General features: G+C 45.4%; 2 protein-coding genes across 12 annotated transcripts in view; one reads left to right on the top strand and one right to left on the bottom strand.

The window, feature by feature from the left end:
- The window catches only part of Asap2 (ArfGAP with SH3 domain, ankyrin repeat and PH domain 2), a 154,678-nt gene extending 149,162 nt beyond the window's left edge, over positions 1–5,516 (top strand). For both annotated transcript variants that reach the window (XM_034514475.2, XM_034514478.2), the window contains 4 exons: positions 413–462; positions 742–812; positions 1,220–1,342; positions 3,078–5,516. In XM_034514475.2, coding sequence (XP_034370366.1) covers positions 413–462; positions 742–812; positions 1,220–1,342; positions 3,078–3,152 — 319 coding nt within the window. In that variant the 3' untranslated portion in view covers positions 3,153–5,516. The remainder of the gene's footprint in view (positions 1–412; positions 463–741; positions 813–1,219; positions 1,343–3,077) is intronic.
- On the bottom strand, positions 5,183–19,941 carry Itgb1bp1 (integrin subunit beta 1 binding protein 1). Of its 10 annotated transcripts, XM_076942077.1 has the most exons (9): positions 19,804–19,940; positions 18,566–18,694; positions 13,747–13,955; positions 12,207–12,306; positions 11,327–11,405; positions 9,662–9,798; positions 7,402–7,494; positions 6,781–6,930; positions 5,183–6,327 (listed from the first exon to the last, which is right to left on the bottom strand). In XM_076942077.1, exons 4-9 carry the CDS (start codon positions 12,246–12,248, stop codon positions 6,256–6,258), a joined length of 573 nt encoding a protein of 190 aa, XP_076798192.1. In that variant the 5' UTR covers positions 12,249–12,306; positions 13,747–13,955; positions 18,566–18,694; positions 19,804–19,940; the 3' UTR covers positions 5,183–6,255. The 10 variants fall into 10 exon arrangements, with proteins under 10 accessions (XP_076798192.1, XP_034370370.1, XP_076798193.1 ...); XM_034514479.2 differs by lacking the exon at positions 12,207–12,306 and having other exon boundaries at positions 13,747–13,916; positions 19,804–19,941; XM_076942078.1 differs by lacking the exon at positions 12,207–12,306 and having other exon boundaries at positions 6,774–6,930.
- Between the last annotated feature and the right edge of the window lie 20 nt (positions 19,942–19,961).

The raw sequence follows: 19,961 nt of genomic DNA, 5'->3' as shown, positions 1-19,961 counted from the left end.
AGGTCTGAATGGAGAGAGCCCCCTCTGCCTGCTGTGAGAAGCACTTGCCTGTCTCTACTGTACGGTACAGGAAATGCTGGACAAAAGTTCAACAGGCTTGTGTTCAGATGCTTTTCCACAACATTGGTTCCCAGGAGCTCAGAGGCACGGGTGGCACGGACTTGTGGTGCCTACACAGACCCTGGCAGGCCACCCAGGCCTGAGGTTAAGCTTCAGCCCTTCCAGGCAGTGATGGCTGCTTAGCTTCTGCCCTGGGTTAGGATCAGGATCTAGCACTTAGCTCTGGACCTTTCCTTTTCCAAGAGTGGGGAGAAGGCACATGTGATGGCCTGATGGCAGGTCCCTTATCAGGGGATTAAGGTCGGAGCAAGTGGCCTCGGTGATCAATAAATCTGTATTTCTTTCCTTATAGGGCTGACAAGCCGACCCCACTGATTAACAAAGGACAGCCGAAAGGACCTGGTAATTATTTAACTTGGAGCAGGTTGATTCTGCAGGGACGGGGTGGGGTGGACTTGGGTTGGGGGTTGTGGATTTCTAGGCAGCTGGTCAGGTATAAAGGAGTTCTCTGCCTTGTACAGGCTTTTTCTCCTGACCCAACCAAACTTGTGCAGAGTCCTTGTTTTCAGATACAACCCTGTGAGTCTTACAGTTGTCTTAGTTACAGTGGGTGGGGTAGGGGTGGGGTGTCTTATAAAGTTGCTTTGTCTTGGCCCTAACGCAGTGGATCTCTCTGAACAGAAGCTTCTGGTCCTCTGTCCAACGCCATGGCCCTGCAGCCCCCAGCACCCATGCCTCGGAAGTCACAGGCGGTGAGTGCACAAGCCAGCTAGCCTGCCTGTGTTAGACGCCAGCTAGCCTGCTTGTGTTAGACGCCAGCTAGCCTGCCTGTGTTAGACGGCTCTAAGGCAACCGGGCTTCCTGTTGCTCCTTGGTGGAGGGTTGGTAGCTTCTTTCTGGTGCTGTTTCATGATCTGGGGAGGCGGCCAGCTTAGCCCTCTGCTCATAGTCCTGAGCGCCAGACCTCAGGTGTTTCACTTCCTGCCTCCGCCCAGGCTCTTGCTGCTCCCGGTCAGCCCCACTTTCTTGACCTTTGTTGTGTGTTTCCAAGCCCGGGTACATGGCTCACGAGGCAAGCAGAAGGCACGAGGCTTGCTCTCTCTGCCTAAGAACTTGGCTTCCTACCACCCTAACCCTCAGGCCTCTTCTTCTGATGTAGAGCAAGTCAAAGCCCAAGCGAGTCAAAGCGCTCTACAACTGCATGGCTGACAACCCAGACGAGCTGACTTTCTCTGAGGGCGATGTGATCGTTGTGGATGGGGAAGAGGATCAGGAGTGGTGGGTGAGTCGGGGAGGTGCTGGGGAGGGCTGGGGGGGCTGGGGGTGGCTGTGCACAAGTAAGGGTGGGGCCATGGGGCCTGTGAACAATGGAAGCTCTCAGCCTAAGCAGTCTGGATCTGGTGCTGCTACTAGACTGCTGTGCAGTGCCTTCCTTCCTCATCCTCTGGGGTCTCCTTCCTCTACGTGGGCCTTATCTGTCCCTCAGGTGAACACCTCACTATAGATGACTTAGGCTACACTTTCAGAGCACACTTGACAAAGAGCTTTGAGACCCCAGACTTTCACATACAACCCTTCACCGCCAATTTATGGAGCAAGGCATCCAGAGAGCTGGGCTCCCCCAGCAGAGTCCTCATGTCACTTTGACAACTCCCCCCCCACCCCCACCCCCACACACACAAAAGCTATCTGCTACTCAGCATCCAGGGAGCATAAGAGTGGCATGGGTATTGGGCTTATCCCAGAAGCCTTTGCAGCTCAGACTCAACCACTTACAAGCTATGGACCTTGGCAGCAGGTCCTTGGGTCTATAGACCTGGGTGACATCATTTCTGCAAGGAAGTCGTTCACAGCACTGTGGCAAAGAAGCCATGAGAGGCAGCAGCGATGAGACAGGTGGGGGCTGGGGATGGGGTTAGGAATTAACCAGTGGAATGAGGTATACACAGAAAGCACTCGGCTGTGGCTGCCACCTAGTGGCCACTCATGGCCCTGCTCCATAGACAAAGCCCAGATATAAGAATTTCAAACTTGTACCTCAGAACTTGGGGAGGACTTTGCTTGTCAATCACAAGGAGTTTGACCTGATCTGTAACTGTCCCTCCTGCAAGCCCTCTTCTGGGACCTAACCCCTAAGTTCTCTGCTTCTGGTTAGTCTGGGACTCCGCCTTGGAGCACTGATGCTATTGGCTTGATTACATTGGCCTTTCTTAAAGCAACTGACAGAAGATTCCCATTCCCATCAGCCTCCCTCAGCACAGGCTCATTAGGGTCCACAGGGACCAGACTCCCTCCTCCTCTACATGCTGAGGAACTCCTGTGCATGCCAGGCCTGGTGAGAACCCGACCATGTCCCTCCGCATAAACACCAACCAACACCCATCAGTTGGTAGCAGACATGGAATCACACCATCTTACATACTAACTTATGGATGAGACTCCAACCTGACCTTGGCTTAGCCATATGTAAAGTATCTATTTCCAAAAGTACGGAAAATTCAGACAGGCACAAAAGAAGTAAATGTCAGCCGTAACTACAGAGTCCGCCCCCTCCTGAGGACCCACAGTTCTCAGTGGCATTCTTGAAGAAACAACTGCATACTTTGGCAGTTTTCCTTTAGAATTTGCCAGTATTGTAAACATGGCTGAGACTGTGCATGGCTATAATCCTGTTATTACCCAGACTGAATGTTTTTGAGCCTTTCTACAAATGCCTGATAAAATATGAATGGAGCCACATCATACTTTTGCCAAGTTATATGACTTTGGGTATAGTTTCTTCATTCATGTACTAGTGGGGAGTGAGCCCAGATGGCTTCCCTGTAGCCATCTGAGGGTGTACGAGGCTTGTGGAAGGAGGCAGGTGCTTTAGCAAGCACAGACAGGAAGGAAAAAGAAAGTACGGCTCAGTGGTTTTTCTAGCATCCTCTAGTGGAAGAGATTCCTCTGAGCAAACACAGATGTTGTGTTGCCCCTCCAAGTCTGTAACACTTGGAACCCAAACTTGCTCATTTCAGATTGGCCACATCGATGGAGAGCCCAGCCGCAAAGGAGCATTTCCCGTGTCGTTCGTGCACTTTATTGCCGACTAAACTGCCACTGAACAAAAGCCTTTGTTCCCCACTACTACATGTTCCGTTTTGTTACTGGTACCAAGGCTGGCCATAGCCAGTCTCACGGACCCTGTTGTACGGCAGACCATTTTTTCATGACACTGTCCTGTTCTGAAAACTTCAGAGGCGAGTTTTATATGTAAGCAGGTTGTTTTTTTTTTTTTATAAGTTGTGGTTTTCACGCAACATTGCTATACTTTTACTAGGAAAAGCGGAATTTCCTAAAAGGGGGTGGGGGGGATGAGAAGCTATTTAACTGTATACCCAGGAGCCTGTATTTCCAGGAATAGCTGAGCCTAAAAACAGTTTAAACAAATCTGGGGGATTCTTAAAGCTTTCCTTAGCCCGATTCTGACATTGGTTATCTTGTTTAGCAAGCCAGCACCATGCTGCTTCCAAGTCTGTCACCCTACCCTGGACTTTGTCCACAAAGCCATCCATTCACCTTTAAAGATGTGTATTCCTTTGAAACTCGGCCAGTGTCTGTTTAAAGCAACGTGGCAATTTATATGTTAGCCTTGTACTTTTCTGGACCCCGCCTGTGAGGTGGCAGCTGCCATGATCTCCTGCATGTATGTCCAACCCACTGTTGTGAACAGTCATACCTAGCTTACTACTGGTGGGTTATTACGACATAGCTAACACAGTCTGTTCTGCACCAGGTATTTTTAAACTGCAGTTCCTGAATTTGGTTAAAAACTAAGGATGATGGATTGCAAAGCAGTAAACTAGCTCGTATGCCTGGGTGTTTTAGGATTTGCCTCAGTGTCCCCCGTCACCCAGGAGTAGAATAGGTGGTGCAGGCCACAGTAAGAATCACATTCCTCCGCGTACATATGTCCGAGTGCGTGCTCCTGCCTTCCCCTCTCAGCTCCCGAGGACACCCACTCAGCTTAGTTCTTGTCTTTAATAGGATTCTCCAAAAGGAATGGTAGCTACACTGTCTTGAAATTTAGCCTATCCAATTGTTTGTATTCAAGAGCCTATCAGAAATGTGTAGATCTTGGGGAGCCCAGTATCCCCAAACATCCCAGTTACACTATGTAAGCCCATCGCATCACTCCTAAATTTACACTATGTAGGGTGGGGGGAGGGGAACTAGGTTGTATATGATAAAAATCAAAAGTCATTAGTTTCATGAACTTGACTGTCATACCTCTACTTAATAACGGTAAGCACAGGTAAGAGTCGCAGTTGGGAAGTGGGAAATGAAAGAGGCCAGCATAGGGCTCGAACGAAAGCAAAAGGAATGGATCGAGGGTTAAGCTTGACAGTGAAGCCATGTCGCAGGCGCACTTGAGTGAAGCAGCCCCTTCTTTACTCTCTTTGTGCAAGGTTCTTACAAGCTCAGAGCTTCCCGTTCTTTGTTTCTTTCAAGGAAAACAGGACAAACTGGAATGTCTTATGATGCTATATAGTGATTGCTTCCTGTCTTTCAGATTCTGGGTGAAAACGTGTTAGATCTGTAATTGAGCGCTTTCTCTCTCTCTCTCCCCCACACACACACACTGCATCTGTTTTTCACTACTTATTAATTTCTGTCCTTTGAGCCCTTCTCCTAGTCACTTTTCTTGTAGACTTAAGAGTGAGAACAGATGCATTTTGCACATTGCACTTCCCAGTACCTTTTACGGTGCCTCCCCCACCCCCACTCCCACCCCTACCCTCATCTGTATCATCGGTCTTTAGAGACCTGGTGCCAGCTCTCTGAGGAATCTAGTTGATTTATGTCAACATTTTAACTTCAGTCCCAAGCTAATCTATCAGGTTCACTGGTACATAAATACCTAGGAAATATTTTTCCACTCTCTAATTTGGTGGCACTATTGTGCGGTAATGGATAGTACTTTTTACCAGAAGAGAAATTCTATTGACTTCCCTCCTAATTGTCCTTCCTGTTACTTGCTCTTTGCAAACTGAAAAGAGAAAGCAACTGAAAGGAAAGCATTGTAGATATCTATTTATATTTAAAGTTTACATTTCACGAGAGTCAGCTGCAGAATTCGGGCTTCTTTTAATTTTTTATTTTATTTTATTTTTTTGCCGCTTTCCATCAGGTCTGACTTGGAAGATGACTCAGACATAGGGTGCACAGACTAATGTGATCTATTGAGGGTGAAGAATGACCTGCAGCCTAGAATGCTATTTTGAGATGTATGATATTCAATTCATTCACTTGATTACTTTGGTCTGGTTGCAGCGCAACTGTATATACTGTATAACCTAAACGGATTATTTTCATTGTCCTTAATGCAGTGATTTATAATTAGAGCATGTTTAATAAATGGACTTCCTGTCAACCAGTCATTTGACTGGAAAAAAAATAAAGTACTTTTAAATGGACATGGTTTTCATCTGTACAGTATTAGCTATTGGCACCCAGCACCCAGCAGGCGTCCTCCACAGTTCTCTTAACTCTGGGTATTATCTTGACAATACCTTTCTGGTAGGGTGCTTTTCTTCCTAAGCTGACACTGTCACTCCAAGGTCATGTGAAATTGAGGTTCCCCAGTCCAAACCTCTGTTTGTCTCAGTTCCAAGCAAGTGATCCTGACCCCCTGGGAAACAAGTCATGCGGAGCAAACTTAGATAATGTGTCGGTATTAAGCATATTTGCATTTAAAAAAAACAACAGAGGTTTCTTTCTCTTTCTTAGGTTTTATTTTTTATGTGTATGTGTGAGTGGCTGAATGTGTGTGTGTGTGTGTGTGTGTGTGTGTGTACACCACATGTATGCCTGGTACCTGAGGAAGTCAGAACAGGGAGTCGGATCTCCTGGAACTGGAGTGACAGGCAGTTTTGAGCCACCATATTGGTGCTGGGGAACTGAACCCAGGTCCTCTGCAAATGCTCTTAAGTACCAAGCCATCTATCCTGACCCCAAGGTTTCTCTTTTGTCCAGAAAGCAGGTAATTTATTGGAAGTTGACCTACTGTTAACACCTTTTAGTGTAAAATCACTATTTTCTACATTACAGTTTAGAAAACCGGGTCAGGGCATTACACCCTCTAACAGTCCACGGCTGCAGACAGATGTAGGAACAGGTAAGCGCTCGGTAGGTCAGTTCAGGACTTATTAGAGTTCAGGACTTGTCAGAGGTCAGCACGGAGTCAAACGCTGTGGATAAGACCTTGCAGATTGCCTGGGCTTGCTCCTGCATTATAGGAGGAGACACAGTGTTGGCGGACGGTGATACATGACCAGCACACATTGTACAGAACTCTCAAGAACTAGTGAAGAGAAGAGAGTGCAAATGGAGTCTACACATCTCTCCAGGAGCTTCGCCTGCCCTACCTCACATTGCTTCCTCCAAACCTACACATCTGCACCTGCACTCCTGACATGGCAGACAGTAATGGCTGGCGCTAAGTAAGCCTGAGACTAAGAAGGTGGCAACTCGGGAGTAGGGAGAGCTTTGACCCAGCCCAGCCAGGTCAGTGTTGCCCAGCAGAAGCAGTTCCTGGCCTGTCTGAATAACTGCTGACCCAGGGCTTATTCCTTCTGAGGATGGCCCTTGGGGAGAGGCTTTTCTCAGCCTTTAAAAGCTGTGAAAGAACACAGTCTCTTCATTTCATCTACTGAATAGGAACAAACAGAGACATCTCACCAGGCTGTTACACTGGTAAACCCACAGGCTGTATTCTTCATGGCTTGCATCTGTGGTCTTGAGTGCCAGCAAGCTCTTCCCAGCTCCCAGGCCATCATCGTAACACACCATCCGGATGATTAAATACAGGGCATGCCTATGCAGGACACCCTGTGAAAAATCACAAGACCTTCAGAATGCTGGGACATAGCTGTCAGTGTTTCACAGTTCTTGGGAAACATGTAGAATGCTTTAAGGGGCTTAAAAAGGTAGGCCCACAGATCTGGAAGAAAAGACTCAGTTTCTCAGCTCAAGGGATACTGATACACCTAGTTATGGGGCGACTTGCTTTCAAGATCACACTTTCCTGTTTAAACCCAGAGAAATAGGAATAAGGCCCACACCGCTGCCCAGCCTCCATGCCAACCAACAGCCTTAAAATGCCATGGGGCCCCTGGATGAAACTCAGTGGGGGCCCACATGTATGTAGGAAATATAAAAGACGCTCGTGCTCACCCTCAGGAGTGAGCAGAGCTTAACACCAGCAAACAGGCAACCCCACAGGACACAGGAGTCCAAGTGTGACCCTTACAGGCTGCGGCCCTGATGTCACAGAATGTACTGACTGAGCACTGCACTTACATGCTGATCCGTGGTCGAGACTTTTATGCCATACTTAGAAACGCCCAGAATAAACTCCTCTTCCATGGGAACAAAAGGCAACTTTCCATCTTGCTTTAAAGAGAAAATAAATCACAGCACACATTAAAACCACAAGATCATCTTAGTTACATTGGAATCTGGTTATCACAGCCTCAGACCCTTTAGAATGCAGTCTACACAACTACTCCCCCCCCACCCCCAAATTCAGATCAATCCATTTTCTGTGTACTGTTCTGTCCTTTTGTGGTGTAAACACTAATGGAAAATATTATTCAGCCAGGTGTGTTGGTCCAAACTTTTAGTCCTAATGCTCTGAAGGCAGAAGCAGGCAGAGTAAGGCAAATCTCTGTGAGTTCAAGGCCAACCTGGTCTACACAGTGAGTTCCGGGACAGCCATGGTTGTGTACCTTGTCTGAAAACAAAACTTACACTACTTATATTTTAAAATCCTCAAAGCTCATCAGGACAAGGAATGACTGACTGACTGGGAAGTTAGGCAGCAGAGACCCATCTTTCTCATAGCCATTTTCTGTCTGACAGCTAATATATACCTTGCTAGCTACAGATATTAGGAGAATTACAAATAACTCCACTCACAAAACTGTCAATCACCAGATTGAGCTGTTGGGTGATACCTGATCATACCCTGACCCCCAGCAGATCAGCTGGTCCCATCCACCGAAGAATGCTGCCTAATTTGTCTTCTCTCAATAAAGATATTACTAGCAGATAGGAGATGTCCTGTACTGTAAATGGTTTGTGGACTGATGAATTTCAGTAAGTGAGCCATGTCCAGATACCTTGGCTCTTGGCTCTACCAATATTGAGAAGAATAATACCCTGCCAACCATTTCTCACAGATCTAAGACAATTACAAGGACCAAAATAATGCTACTGGCAATGACGGCCTTTACCAAACAAGCTCTGGTGGATGCAGAACATAGCCATCCTTACAGAATGAAAAGAGTACTAACAGTTCTGAACATCTTTCTGCATAACAGTATTTGTCACTTACATCTTGTTTAAATGACCATATTCCAAGCTAAGTCAGGGATAACTAACAGGCTCTACCAAAAGTTCTGCTAAACTGCAAGATTAGATTCACTAATTTTCCGAGTAATTTCCCTCACAGCCATAAAGATACAAGTCCTGTCTATGTTCCCAATCTCTATGACCTGAGAGGCGGAAGGGTCTCTAGGTTGTCCTGGCAGTTCTGGGGCTCTTGCTATACAGACCATGATGGCCTTGAACTCAGATATCTGCCTGTCTCTGCCTCCCAAGATAAATGTATAGGTAATGTGAAGGTAAATGTGTAGATCTTATAATTTTATTTTATAAACAGTATAGCATCTTAATTTTTCTACACATAGATTTTTTTTAAAGATGTTTTGAAAATGTCTATGGGTGTTTTGCCTGCCTGTATGTATATGTGCCATGAGTGTGCACCCTAAGGAGGCAGAGGAGAGGGTTGGTCCTCTGGAGCTGCAGTTACAGATGGTTGTGAGCCGCCATCTGGGTCCTGGGAACAGAACCTGGGTCCTCTATAGGAACAGCTGTGCCTTTCACACTGCCTTTCTAGCCCTCCAACGGTGATTTTTTTTTTTTTTTCCTGATCTCAGTATATTTTCAAAACCTCTCAACTTAATTCTAGTTGGAAATGGAGTTAAGAAAGAAGATACATTGGCAGTTAGTGCCTCATGCCTTCAATCCCAGGACTCAGGCAGAAGGCAAGCAGATCTCTGAGTTTGAGGCCAGCCTGATCTATAGAATGAATTCCAGGACAGCCAGGCCACATATAGGAACCTGTGTTGAAAAAGACAGAAAGAGAGAGATAGTTTTGGTTTGGGATTTTTTTTTTTTTTTTTTTTTTTTTGTCCATGTTATGAGTTTTTACATCAGTGAAACCAGTTTAGTCAGGTAAGGCTTTGAAAGACTGTTTTAAAGAAAAATCTACAGAGTCCAAGAAGTCAGTGCATTCAGTTCTTCCATCAAGCAAGGATGCCAGTCAACCCCATAAAGTAAAATGTTCTATGCCTGGAGAAAGCTGTTTCTTCCTATGAGTCTCCATCCCCAGGGCCCCTTGACCATCTGTGACTCCATGCTGACTCAGGATGAGAACCAGCTTTAGCCAAAGATGGTGAGCACCCTGCAGTGAACCCAAGAGAAACATTTTTCTTCAAGGCCGCACGTTTAGCAGCCAGAGGGTTCAGTTGGAACCCAGCTTTGTTCTGTCACTCACCTGGGCGACGTCTATGTAATTGATCAGATCTAGCGGTCCTTCAAGGCTCTTCCCCTCAGACACGGCCAGTTTCTCAATGGCACCAACGTACTTTATTCGGAACTCAGCACATGTGTCTAAATTGCTGTTACTTTGTCCTAAGATTACAATAGACATTGAAAAGTGATGCTTACTTTACAGAACATTCTCAGTCTTTTTATATATATTATATATGTTATATATAGATATATTATAAAACATATAAAATATATAAATAATATAAATTAAAATGTATATTATAAAGGAAGACTGTCATTAGAATATAACCCTAACTATAATGTTTGTTTTAGAGATTTATTTTTATTTCACATGTACCTGTGTTTTACTTAATCTATAGATCTGTATCATAGGCATCCAATGCCTGAAAAGGCAAGAAAGGTGATGGATGCCCTGGAACAATCTGCAGGCAGTTGTGAGCTTTCACGTGGTACCTGGGAACCCAACCAGGGCCCTCTGCACTCTTAACCTCTGAGCCATCCCCAGCCTGGGCTTCATTTTTGAGTTTCACTGTGTTTGCCAGGCTGGCTTGGAAGTCACAGAGCCACCTGTCTCAGCCTCCCAGATGCTGGAATGAAAGGTATATTCTACCATATCAGCTTTTCATTTTGTTTTTTACTGGTTTTTGAGGCAGGGCCTTACCATCTAGCTCTAGCTAGCTTAGAACTTACTATGTAGACCAAGCTGGCCTCAAACTCATGGACAGCCATCTGTCTCTAAGTGCTGAGATTAAAGGCAGTCACTACCATGCCTGGTCCTACACCCAACTTTTTAGTTACAAGCTTCATTCAAGTGCACTTGAATGAATGGTGCCATTATAATACAAAGCTACTGGTCACTTCATTTCCTGACTCGAGACACCTGTTCTATCATTCTGCCAAAAACACCAACTTCTTTTTTTTTTTTTAATTTATATAGAATAATGTGAAGGATAGGGTCTCCCTTAACAAATGGCAACAGGATCTAGCCAGTGTAGAAACTCCCACAAAGCACTAATGACACAGTGCAATTACATTTATGCTGTTTGTGAATGAAATTGATGCCAACATTTTAACATCTGGAGGTAAAGATAATGAATTTTAGGTGCCAATATTATTTTAGGTAAAATAAAAATGAATGCAGTTTATTTCCAATTACTAGCTAATTATGGAGCTCAGTTAGTAGTCTCCTAATTTCTAAGAAGCCACGAATTTGAGGTAACTGTATAACTGCATAGGTCTGGGACACACATCCTCATTTCCCGTGTGTCTGCTGACCATCTCAACTAGGGTATCTGGAGGCAGCCCTTGAGGTTAATGGTTCCTAAATCCTTCACCACTAACACATCTGTGCAGTTCCCATAAATATTAAGCCCACGTATAGTTCAGTCTGTGCTACCCTACCTATTAAAAAGCTGTTTTGGAACCACTAAGTCACTGCCATGGGATGTTTTCAAATGCTTGCTCAGAGACCCACTGAGAACACTGCCTACGTGCCTACCCCATCTCACCAAACTGTGGTCCGTTTCTGAACTTCCCAGAAGTGGCAGAGGGGAGGGAGAAAAACCAGACTGGGAGACATCGCTCTACCACATAAAACACCAGAGTAAACACAACATCAGTCACAAAGTCACCCAGCCCCTCCTCATACCTGAGCTTTTAGTGGAGTCTGTATCCAGGCTGGCGACCGTGCTGGATCTCGAAAGTCCTCCAAGGCTGGAATCCACAGACTGAGAAGAAGGACAGTAAGTAAGACACATGTCTTCTCTGATGCAAATTTCTTATTAAGCTGAGCTGACACAATATCTAGTCAATGATTCAAGCAGACTGGCTAAGGCTAAAGACATTTTCCACATCCAACTTCAAAACCCATGTGACAGGTGACTGCTCTGCAATCAGACAATACTGGATGCATGTGATGTTGGCATCTTCAGGCTGACGCTGTTAGCTCCCTTCCCCCACTCTGCCTTACACTGGAGCCTTCATGGACGCCTCTCCTTGCTTTCCTATTATTTCCATGGAACCTCAAAAGAACGGTGTGCAGAAAGACAGCCATCGACCAATGTCTCAGTCTGATATGTGAAGAGAGCCCAGGAGTCTCCCCGTTCCTAACCTGGCGCTCTGCAATTACTTCCTCTAGCCCACAACAGGCTCAGGGATATTAGCAGATGGCATGGCTGTCAATGTGAACAGAACAACAAAACCGGTGACCAAGATTAAAACTACGTAACTAGCTCTAGGGATAGATGTGTCATTTGTTTTCCTAGAAATGGCATTCTGTGAAAACCCTGACTCAGGTGAGTGTTTCATAAATCTGTTGGTACTGCCAGGCAACATTCATAACATCTGGTTAAACTTAAGCAATCTTGCTGTAAAGGAAATACTGTTGTACACAACAACAACAAACCCTAGACTCTGAGGTATTTCACCCCTCAATGCCTGCAACTTCACTTAAAAATAGTATTTTATGGCTAGCAAAATGATGCAATTCTCCAAGAGAACCTGAGTTCAGTTCCCAGCTCAGAACTCACCATAACTCCAGCTTCAGGGCTCCAGTGCCTTCTTTTAGACATTGTAGGCCACCACCACACTCATCTGCATATAACATCCCTCATATATATGTACAGATAACTAAAAATAAAATAAATCTTAAAAAATTAATTAAATAAAAAAACTTAGACCCAAGCATGGTGACTCTAGCACTTGGAAAAGGAAGAATCAGGATAAAAGGTATGCCCTGCTATAGAGACCTTGCTATGAATTAAGACTAGTCTGAGCTACCTGAAACCCTATCTCAAGGAAGAGGAGGAAAGACACTATATATTGTGGGCAGTAGACCATACCATCAGACAGAAAACTTAGTAAGGTCAAGTGGATTAAAAAAACCTCCATATCCTCATACCTGAGGACCATATGTGTGAGCAGGTTCCTGTCCTGGAACATGTGATCACAGCACCCCATAGAGAGGACAATCAGTCACATAGGGGCAGGGCCTGAAGCTCCTCCACTTGCAGATGAGGCATCCTTAATATCTCATACCAAGCCAATAGAAAGCATCTACATACAGAGCTATGACACTGAGAGTGTCTGTCGTACAGAGCTGTGACACTGAGAGTGTCTATAGTCATACAGAGCTATGATACTGAGAGTGTCTGTCGTACAGAGCTGTAACACTCTGGGGAAGAGAATTCTCTCCCAAGCTTGTTGCTCCAGCCTACTGCACTCACTTCCTACTCAGTGGCCCACGCCCTGTTGGCCCACACAGGAGCTGCACTGCACTGACTCCAGAGCAGTGGGGGCAGCGGTAGAGACCTAGCAACTTGCCTTGATCTGACTCTCCCTCCCCTTTGGAGAGCTCAACTCTTTGGCTGCTTAGGCAGGGCCAGAGACCCGCAGATCTCTACAGATTGAATCCAGAAAAAAAAAGTGGCAATATATAGGTCATTGAGATGGGTTTAACAGGTAAGGACTTGTTGCCCAAGTCCTCCCACCTGAGTTCAATCCCCACTATCCACAGGGTGGAAGCCTAGAACTAATTTCTGCCAGTTGCCCCTCTGATCTCCACAAGCCACATAATATGCCTCATCCCTCAAATAAATAAACGTTTTTAAAAAGTTGTTTTTTTTTTTAAATGTTAAATCAGGGCTGGAGAGATGGCTCAGCAATTAAAAGCACTGTCTGTCTACTCTTCCAGAGGTCCTGAGTTCATTCCAGCAACCACGTGGTGGCTCACAACAATCTACACTGGGATCGGATGCCCCCTTCTGGCATGCAGGCATACATGCAGACAGATCACTCGTATACATAAAATAAAATTTTAAAAAATGTTAAATCAGTGTGTTTTAATGAGACCACTCATGCTTTAGTTCCATTTAATGGAATGCATTTAAACATTTCAGAAATATACCAAAATAATCAAATTAGAGCAAACACAGAGTGGCTATGTAGTGCAAAACCAAGCATTCTAGGCAGGCAGCGGGAAGACTAACCCTGGCTGTGGCCAGCACTCTGTATGCAGTTAGGAGAGGTATCCTCAGAGCTCTGTGGTTCTGCCCCACCCTGGCCTCCTACCTTGCTCTTTGTACTGATTTCACTGCTCTGGGAACTGCTGCTGCTGTGTCTCTTCTTGCCTTTGCGAAACATCTTTCACCATAGCTTGATCCGGAGAAGATGCCCACGTGGACCAAGTGTTGTTTCCAGCACTGTCAGCTGCGTAGTGGCGCACACCTTTAATCCCAGCACTGGAAAGCGGATCTCAGTGAGTTCGAGGTCAGTGTGATCTACAGAGTGAGTTTCAGAGCTATACAGACTGGGTCTCAAAACAAGGAAAAGAAAAGCAGCAGCAGAGCATGCTTTTGCAGAACACAAGCATCAGCCTTTCCATGTCTGTGGGTGCGTTCTTTTTACTTCCCTTGGATACACTTTTTTCATCCCTTTTCTCTATTAAATTATAAGATGCTGCTCCAGGAATGGGGCTCAGTGGTTTAGCACTTGCCTAGCAATGTGTGCGCTCCTGGTTTCACACCCTATTGCTCCCTTAAAGATTTTACAGACATGGCTAGAGAGATGGCTCAGCAGTTAAGAGTGCCTGATGCTCTTCCAGAGGACCCGAGTTTGGTTTTCAGTGACGTCAGGTGGCTCACAACCACCTGCAGTCCCAGCTCCAGAGAATCCATTGTACTTTTCTGGTCCCTGATAGCATCTACATACCTGTAGTATATACGCACAAAACACACATGCGCACGCGCGCGCACATACACACACACACAATTTACACAAAACCAGTGCAGGAGAGTTGGCTGATTGGTTAAGAGCGGTTGCTCTTATAGAAGACCTGGGTTAAGTTCCCAGCACCTCACAGCCATCTGTAACTCCATTTCTAAGTGATCTGATGCCCTTTTTCTGGCCTCTGTAGGCACCAGATGCATATGTGGCTTATATACACACATGCAGGCAAAACACTAATACACATAAAATTAAGTAATTCTTCAAAAAATTGGCAGAAAGTGATCGAACAAACCAAAAACCCTGTCATAGTGACAGGTGAAAGTCCTTTTCCTCAAACTAACACATGCTGCCCAGTTCTCCAAGATTCAGAGGCTATACTTTTCAAGTGATTCAAGATTTGACTAAAGCATGTGACATGTTATCAACCAAGACACTGAGATGTAGTTACTTCAGGCACTTGGTAGAGTCAGGGCTAAGGGGTGAGTTCTAGCACTCACATCCCCCACTTTGGATATTTTGAGACAGGGTGTTTAGGACCAGGTTGGACTTGAATTCAAAGAGTGACCTACAATGACCCCAAACTCCCGATCCTACCAACTCTACCTCTGGGGTGCTAAGATAATAGGCATGCACCACCATGCTCTCTTCCCCACTCCTTCCTATGTAGCTCAGGCTAGACTTAAACCCATGATCCTCTTATCTGAACCTCCCAAAGGCTAGGATAACAGGTAAGGACTACCAGCATGGTAATATGTGCATTTTCTTTCCATAGACAAAAACACTTAAGTAAAACTCTGACATTAAAAACACACCTAGGTATCAGCTCCTCATCTCCCTGCAACAAGAATAAGCAGGAGCTGAAGGAAGGTGAGGCACAGTCTTTGTAGGAACATGGCCTTGGTGGGGACAGAATGACCTAGTTCCTGCCCCTGTGAGGTCCAGCAGGCAAGAGCCTCCACCTGTCGATGGCTGCTGTGGGCGTAAGGCTTGTTTGTATGATAATGTATGTATTTTCATGTTCCTCTCAAGAGGAAAATCTCCTTGTTACTGTTAAGAACTTCATAATAATCAGAGACCGCATGAGTCCAGGGAGGCCAAGCTGTGGCTAATGTCTAGCAAAGCGGTAAACAGCCCTTATGGCTTTGGAAAATCACTATAAAAATATGAGTCCGAAAATATATAATTTCTCAAGTATGCAAAAATATAAGGATGAAATATGAATTGTATAAGGAACTTCACAGATCTGAAGGAACAGAGGCTGCTCACATTATCAGTCAGCTTGTCAGAAAGATTCAACAGACAGGCAGACACAAATACAGATTCCTGAGTTCAAGGTCAACCTGGGAGAGGGGATTTAGATTCAGGTGTAGTCAGGATGATGTCCCACCCAGCTAATAAATAAATAAATAAATAAATAAATAAATCCCAAGAGTTACTTAGAGAGCAGCTCTCTTAGAACATTGTCTAGCAGCTATCCAGAGAAGACTGTCTGAAGAGCGAGCACAGCTCTTTTAGAATTTATTTATTTATTTTTTTTGGCTGTATGCTTTTGATTGGAAAACCCAAGAATTACTTTTAGAATATTTCTAACAGGATTTCTAACTTGGTGGGAAGATCCAAGTATTTTTTTTTATAGCAGCTTTTCTGACTTTGGTCAGAAAACCCATGAACTGTCCAGAGAGCTTTTGGAATTTTTACTAGCAGAGAGAACTGTCCGGAGCAGAAAGCTAGCTGTCTCAACCAGAGAGTTTTTAGAATAGCAAGAACAAGCTGTCTAGAGGAGAGAGGGAGAGGGGGAGGGGTAAGAGGAGGGGGAGAGAAAGAAAGGGCACAGTCTGGAAAGCCATCTCAGCAGAACCTAGGCCGCCAGCCTGGACCCACGATTTGACTTCAAGTCATTTGTTTTCACGGATCCAAGACACTCTTCTCTCAGGAACCTGGACCTAGCCGAGGCTGGTCCTTGGAGCTCTATAGACCATGCTTATGCCAGGACCAAATACTTGTATTGTTCTCCAAGGTTCCACACAACAATGTGCCCAGCAGCTTTCGTTCCCCTCACCCAGTCCTTTCCAGGCTGAACAGTGAACCTCGTGGAGGAAGAAAATGAGTTACATTGGTAGTGGGTAGACACCCACAGCAAGACCAGGGCTTCTGTGTATTTGTAGAACCCACTCTCAGCCCACCTTCTAGGCCACCCACCATGGTGGCCTAAGCCTGAGAGTTTAGTCAGCCTCTCACCCAAACTCCTTCTCAATGCATACTTTATTTGTAGCAAGAAGAGCAGACTCACTCACTCAGTCATGAATAGGCAGTAAGCACCTAGATGCTGGGGAACTCATGGCAGAAGGACAAAATTGACCCATGGGTAGGGGGGTGTGTGTCCATTTTTAGTGTGAATGAGTAGATCAACAACGAAAAACAAAAAATATTAGGGAACATTCCCATGAGGAAAACTAAAAGAGAAAGGCAGAAGCAAAAGGAGAGAAGGCCCAAGGCCTGTATGCCACAGGCAAGTATGGTTTGAGCCTAGCTAGTCTAACGGAGGTGTTCCCACAGCAGTCAAGGGACAAGACCAGACTTGTGCTTTCGAGAACTGCACTGGGCACTACACACGTAGCTAACTGCCTGAGGCAGGGGCAAAGGGAGTTAAAGGTTATTTGATTACTGTGCAAAAATTGCTGCAAAAGATAAGTCCACATCAAAAGATGCCTGTAATGAGGGAGGGGCAGTGGGAGAGCCTTATTCCTAGGCCTGTGCTAAACTAGGTTAACCTAGCAGTATAAGGTACTGTGTTGGTGGTCTATGATAGTTAAAGTGCTGGTATAGGACATACTTTAGGCACATTATATTTTAGTGCAGACTTCTTGCTATTTACAGAGGGCTGGTTCTATAAGCATACAAATGCGTATAACCTATTCATACCCTCCTATATACCTTAAATCACTTCTAAATTATTTAATGTAACTAGGCAAGCACCCTCCACTGAGCTGAACATTATATTTGAGTGCTACAGAAATAGTTGTTATGATGTATTATTTAGAAAATAATGATAAAAAAAAAAAGTCTCCACTTGTTTGGTACAACTGCTTTAAAACTCAGGTTGTCAGGGTTGGAGAGATGGCTCGGTGGCTAAGAGCACAGACTGCTCTTCCAGAGGTCCTGAGTTCAAATCCCAGCAACCACCTGGTGGCTCACAACCATCTGTAATGGGATCTGGATGCCCTGTTCTGGTGTGTCTGAAGACAACAGCAGTGTACTCACCTACATAAAATAAACAAATAAATCTTTAAAAAAAAAAACAAAAAAAACTCAGGTTGTTTAAATCTGAGCATGCAGAACCCATTTGCTGTGGAGAGATGATTACAAATTTAAATGCATATTTATATATTAATTTTAAAAGTTACTTAATAAAATCTGGTTCTGTTGTTAGTAGAATCTTAAAGCATCCCCACAGATCCTTGGCAATGATGTGGATATCACTAAGGCCTTTGCAACTTCTCAAAACTTGCTTTCCAGCATCAATCCAGGAATTTAGAGGGGAAAAGAATTGGTTAGTCTTTGACATCTACTGCTGTTCTGGATGCATGTACTTAAGCAAATTGTTCTTGCTTCTAAATTACTCATACATAAAAATGAGCCAGGAGATGCTGTCTGTCAGCTGAATGTTACACAGATTCATCAAATGCAAAAACTGCCAGAGGCTGATCATATCACCCTCCCTCCAGACCTGCTCCCCCCACTGTCTCTCCTACTCAGGCAATTAAGCCATCATTGGTAGGAACCAGAATAATCATCAATCCCTCATTGTTCTTCAGCCTCCACATCCAGTTAAGGACCAGGATCCCAGCGTACATGGCAGAGCGCTCTGCCTCAGTTTTGTAACCAGCCTCACATCTTTGGGGGACTAATGGCATTCTTTCAGCAGGAATGTGATGAATTCTCAATCTATGGAAAATGCCCAAGTACACAGTTTGATACATTTAAAGAATCTACAAACCCACTGAAGATACTTTCTGGATAAATGCCTTTACCAAGAAAGAAGAAAGAAAGAAAGAAAGAAAGAAAGAAAGAAAGAAAGAAAGAAAGAAAGAAAGAAAGAAAGAAAGAAAGAGGGAGAGAGAGACAGACAGAGAGAGAGAGAGACAGAGAGAGAGAGGATTACCTCTGGAGCTGGAATTGAGCCACAAGCACCCGAACTTGGTTCCTCAATAAGAGAGGTAGATGCTCTTATCCACTGAGCCAGCTCTGCACGAGTGAGCTTGTCCTACAGGACTCCTTGAGGCTCTAAGGTCTGCCCCCACATTTTAGCCAAGAAAAAAGAAAAAAGAAAAAAAGATAACAATGATTTCTTTCAAACACAGATCAGAGACCAGTATTAGGCCGGCTGGAAAGCTTTCACTGGTGCCCTACAGTATTAGACTAAGGAAGGTCAAATCTCTCCAGCAAGACACCCAGGGCTCCAACCACTCTTCTCAGAAGCACGTCTTCCACAACAGCTACACACTGAGTTCATCTCTCAGGAATGCAAAGCCACCTTGGTTTTCAGCCGCTTCTAAGCTCCCTGTATGTTCGTTCTTATGCTATCCAACTTTTCCTCCCATAGAACTCTGATTTTTCTAAGTTTCTTGGCAGCTACTTGTTTCGCACGGGTTATTTAAGGCCTTTTCTAAGAAAACCTTCCTTGGACTTTCAGGTTGGACTAAAAGACATCAGATCACAGCATTAAAATATGCCATCTTCTACTTAAAACTCTCACTCTCTCAACTAACTAGTGCAAGGCGAGGCTGAGTTAGTTCTCGGCGCATAGACAGCATAGCGGAGGAGGGCTTCCTACAGAGTTCTGAGAATTGCCTTGGGAGGTGATATCCAATATACAACTAGCACTGAACTCCAACATCGCCAAACGCAACACCAGGTGCTCCAGAAACCGCTAGCCCTCACTTCGGCCCATCTGGAGCAGCGGGTCCCTAGGGTCATCAGAGCCTTCCACGCAGTGGGAACGCCCAGCTGCATTTACATGAGTCAACCAAGACGGAAATTCAATAACTTGCCCCACATCACAAAGTTTACTTAGGGACCCCGACAAGATCAGGCTCTGCACCCATGCTTCGCACAAGTGAGGATGTAGACAGCTAACTCCAACCCCAACGATGCAGCAGCAATCAAAGGGAGGCCTCAGGCTCTTACCGAGCCTGGTCCCCGGGGAGGCAAGCGGTAGACCAGTCACGGGATCGCGGGTCCCTCCCTGACCGGGCGCGGAGCTCCTCTTCCTTTCCCCGGTTTGCACTCAGTTGGTGCCTCAGCCTCGGGACGTGGAGGGAATGGGGGAACGGCGGGCTGCGGGGAACCCCACCCCCACCCGCACCCTCTGGCCCGGCTGGGGTGAGGCCCGGTTCTCACCTCGCCTCTGCGGCTCGTCTCCCGGTCGCCCCCGCCTCGTGGGGTGTGGGATGGTCCAGCGGCGGCGGCCGGGAGGCTACTCCAGTTCGTAATCCAGCTCCAGCTTTGCCAGTTTTCCTACCCTGGTCCGCTAGGACACGCCCCTATCATGCGCAGGC

This window comes from Arvicanthis niloticus, chromosome 11, assembly GCF_011762505.2.
Source record: "Arvicanthis niloticus isolate mArvNil1 chromosome 11, mArvNil1.pat.X, whole genome shotgun sequence".
NCBI lineage: Eukaryota > Metazoa > Chordata > Mammalia > Rodentia > Muridae > Arvicanthis > Arvicanthis niloticus.
Note: the sequence above shows the minus strand (reverse complement) of the source record. Positions and strands in the feature narration are given on the sequence as shown.

Bases quoted from the DNA above. Each gene is read 5' to 3' on its own strand.
- Itgb1bp1 (XM_034514479.2), bottom strand. From the start codon at position 13,818: ATGTTTCGCAAAGGCAAGAAGAGACACAGCAGCAGCAGTTCCCAGAGC. The intron at 11,406-13,746 runs GTAGGAGGCCAG...CCTTCTTCTCAG, and splicing joins AAATCAGTACAAAGAGCAAG to TCTGTGGATTCCAGCCTTGG. The intron at 6,931-7,401 runs GTAAGTGCAGTG...GATTTTTCACAG, and splicing joins TCTCGACCACGGATCAGCAT to GGTGTCCTGCATAGGCATGC.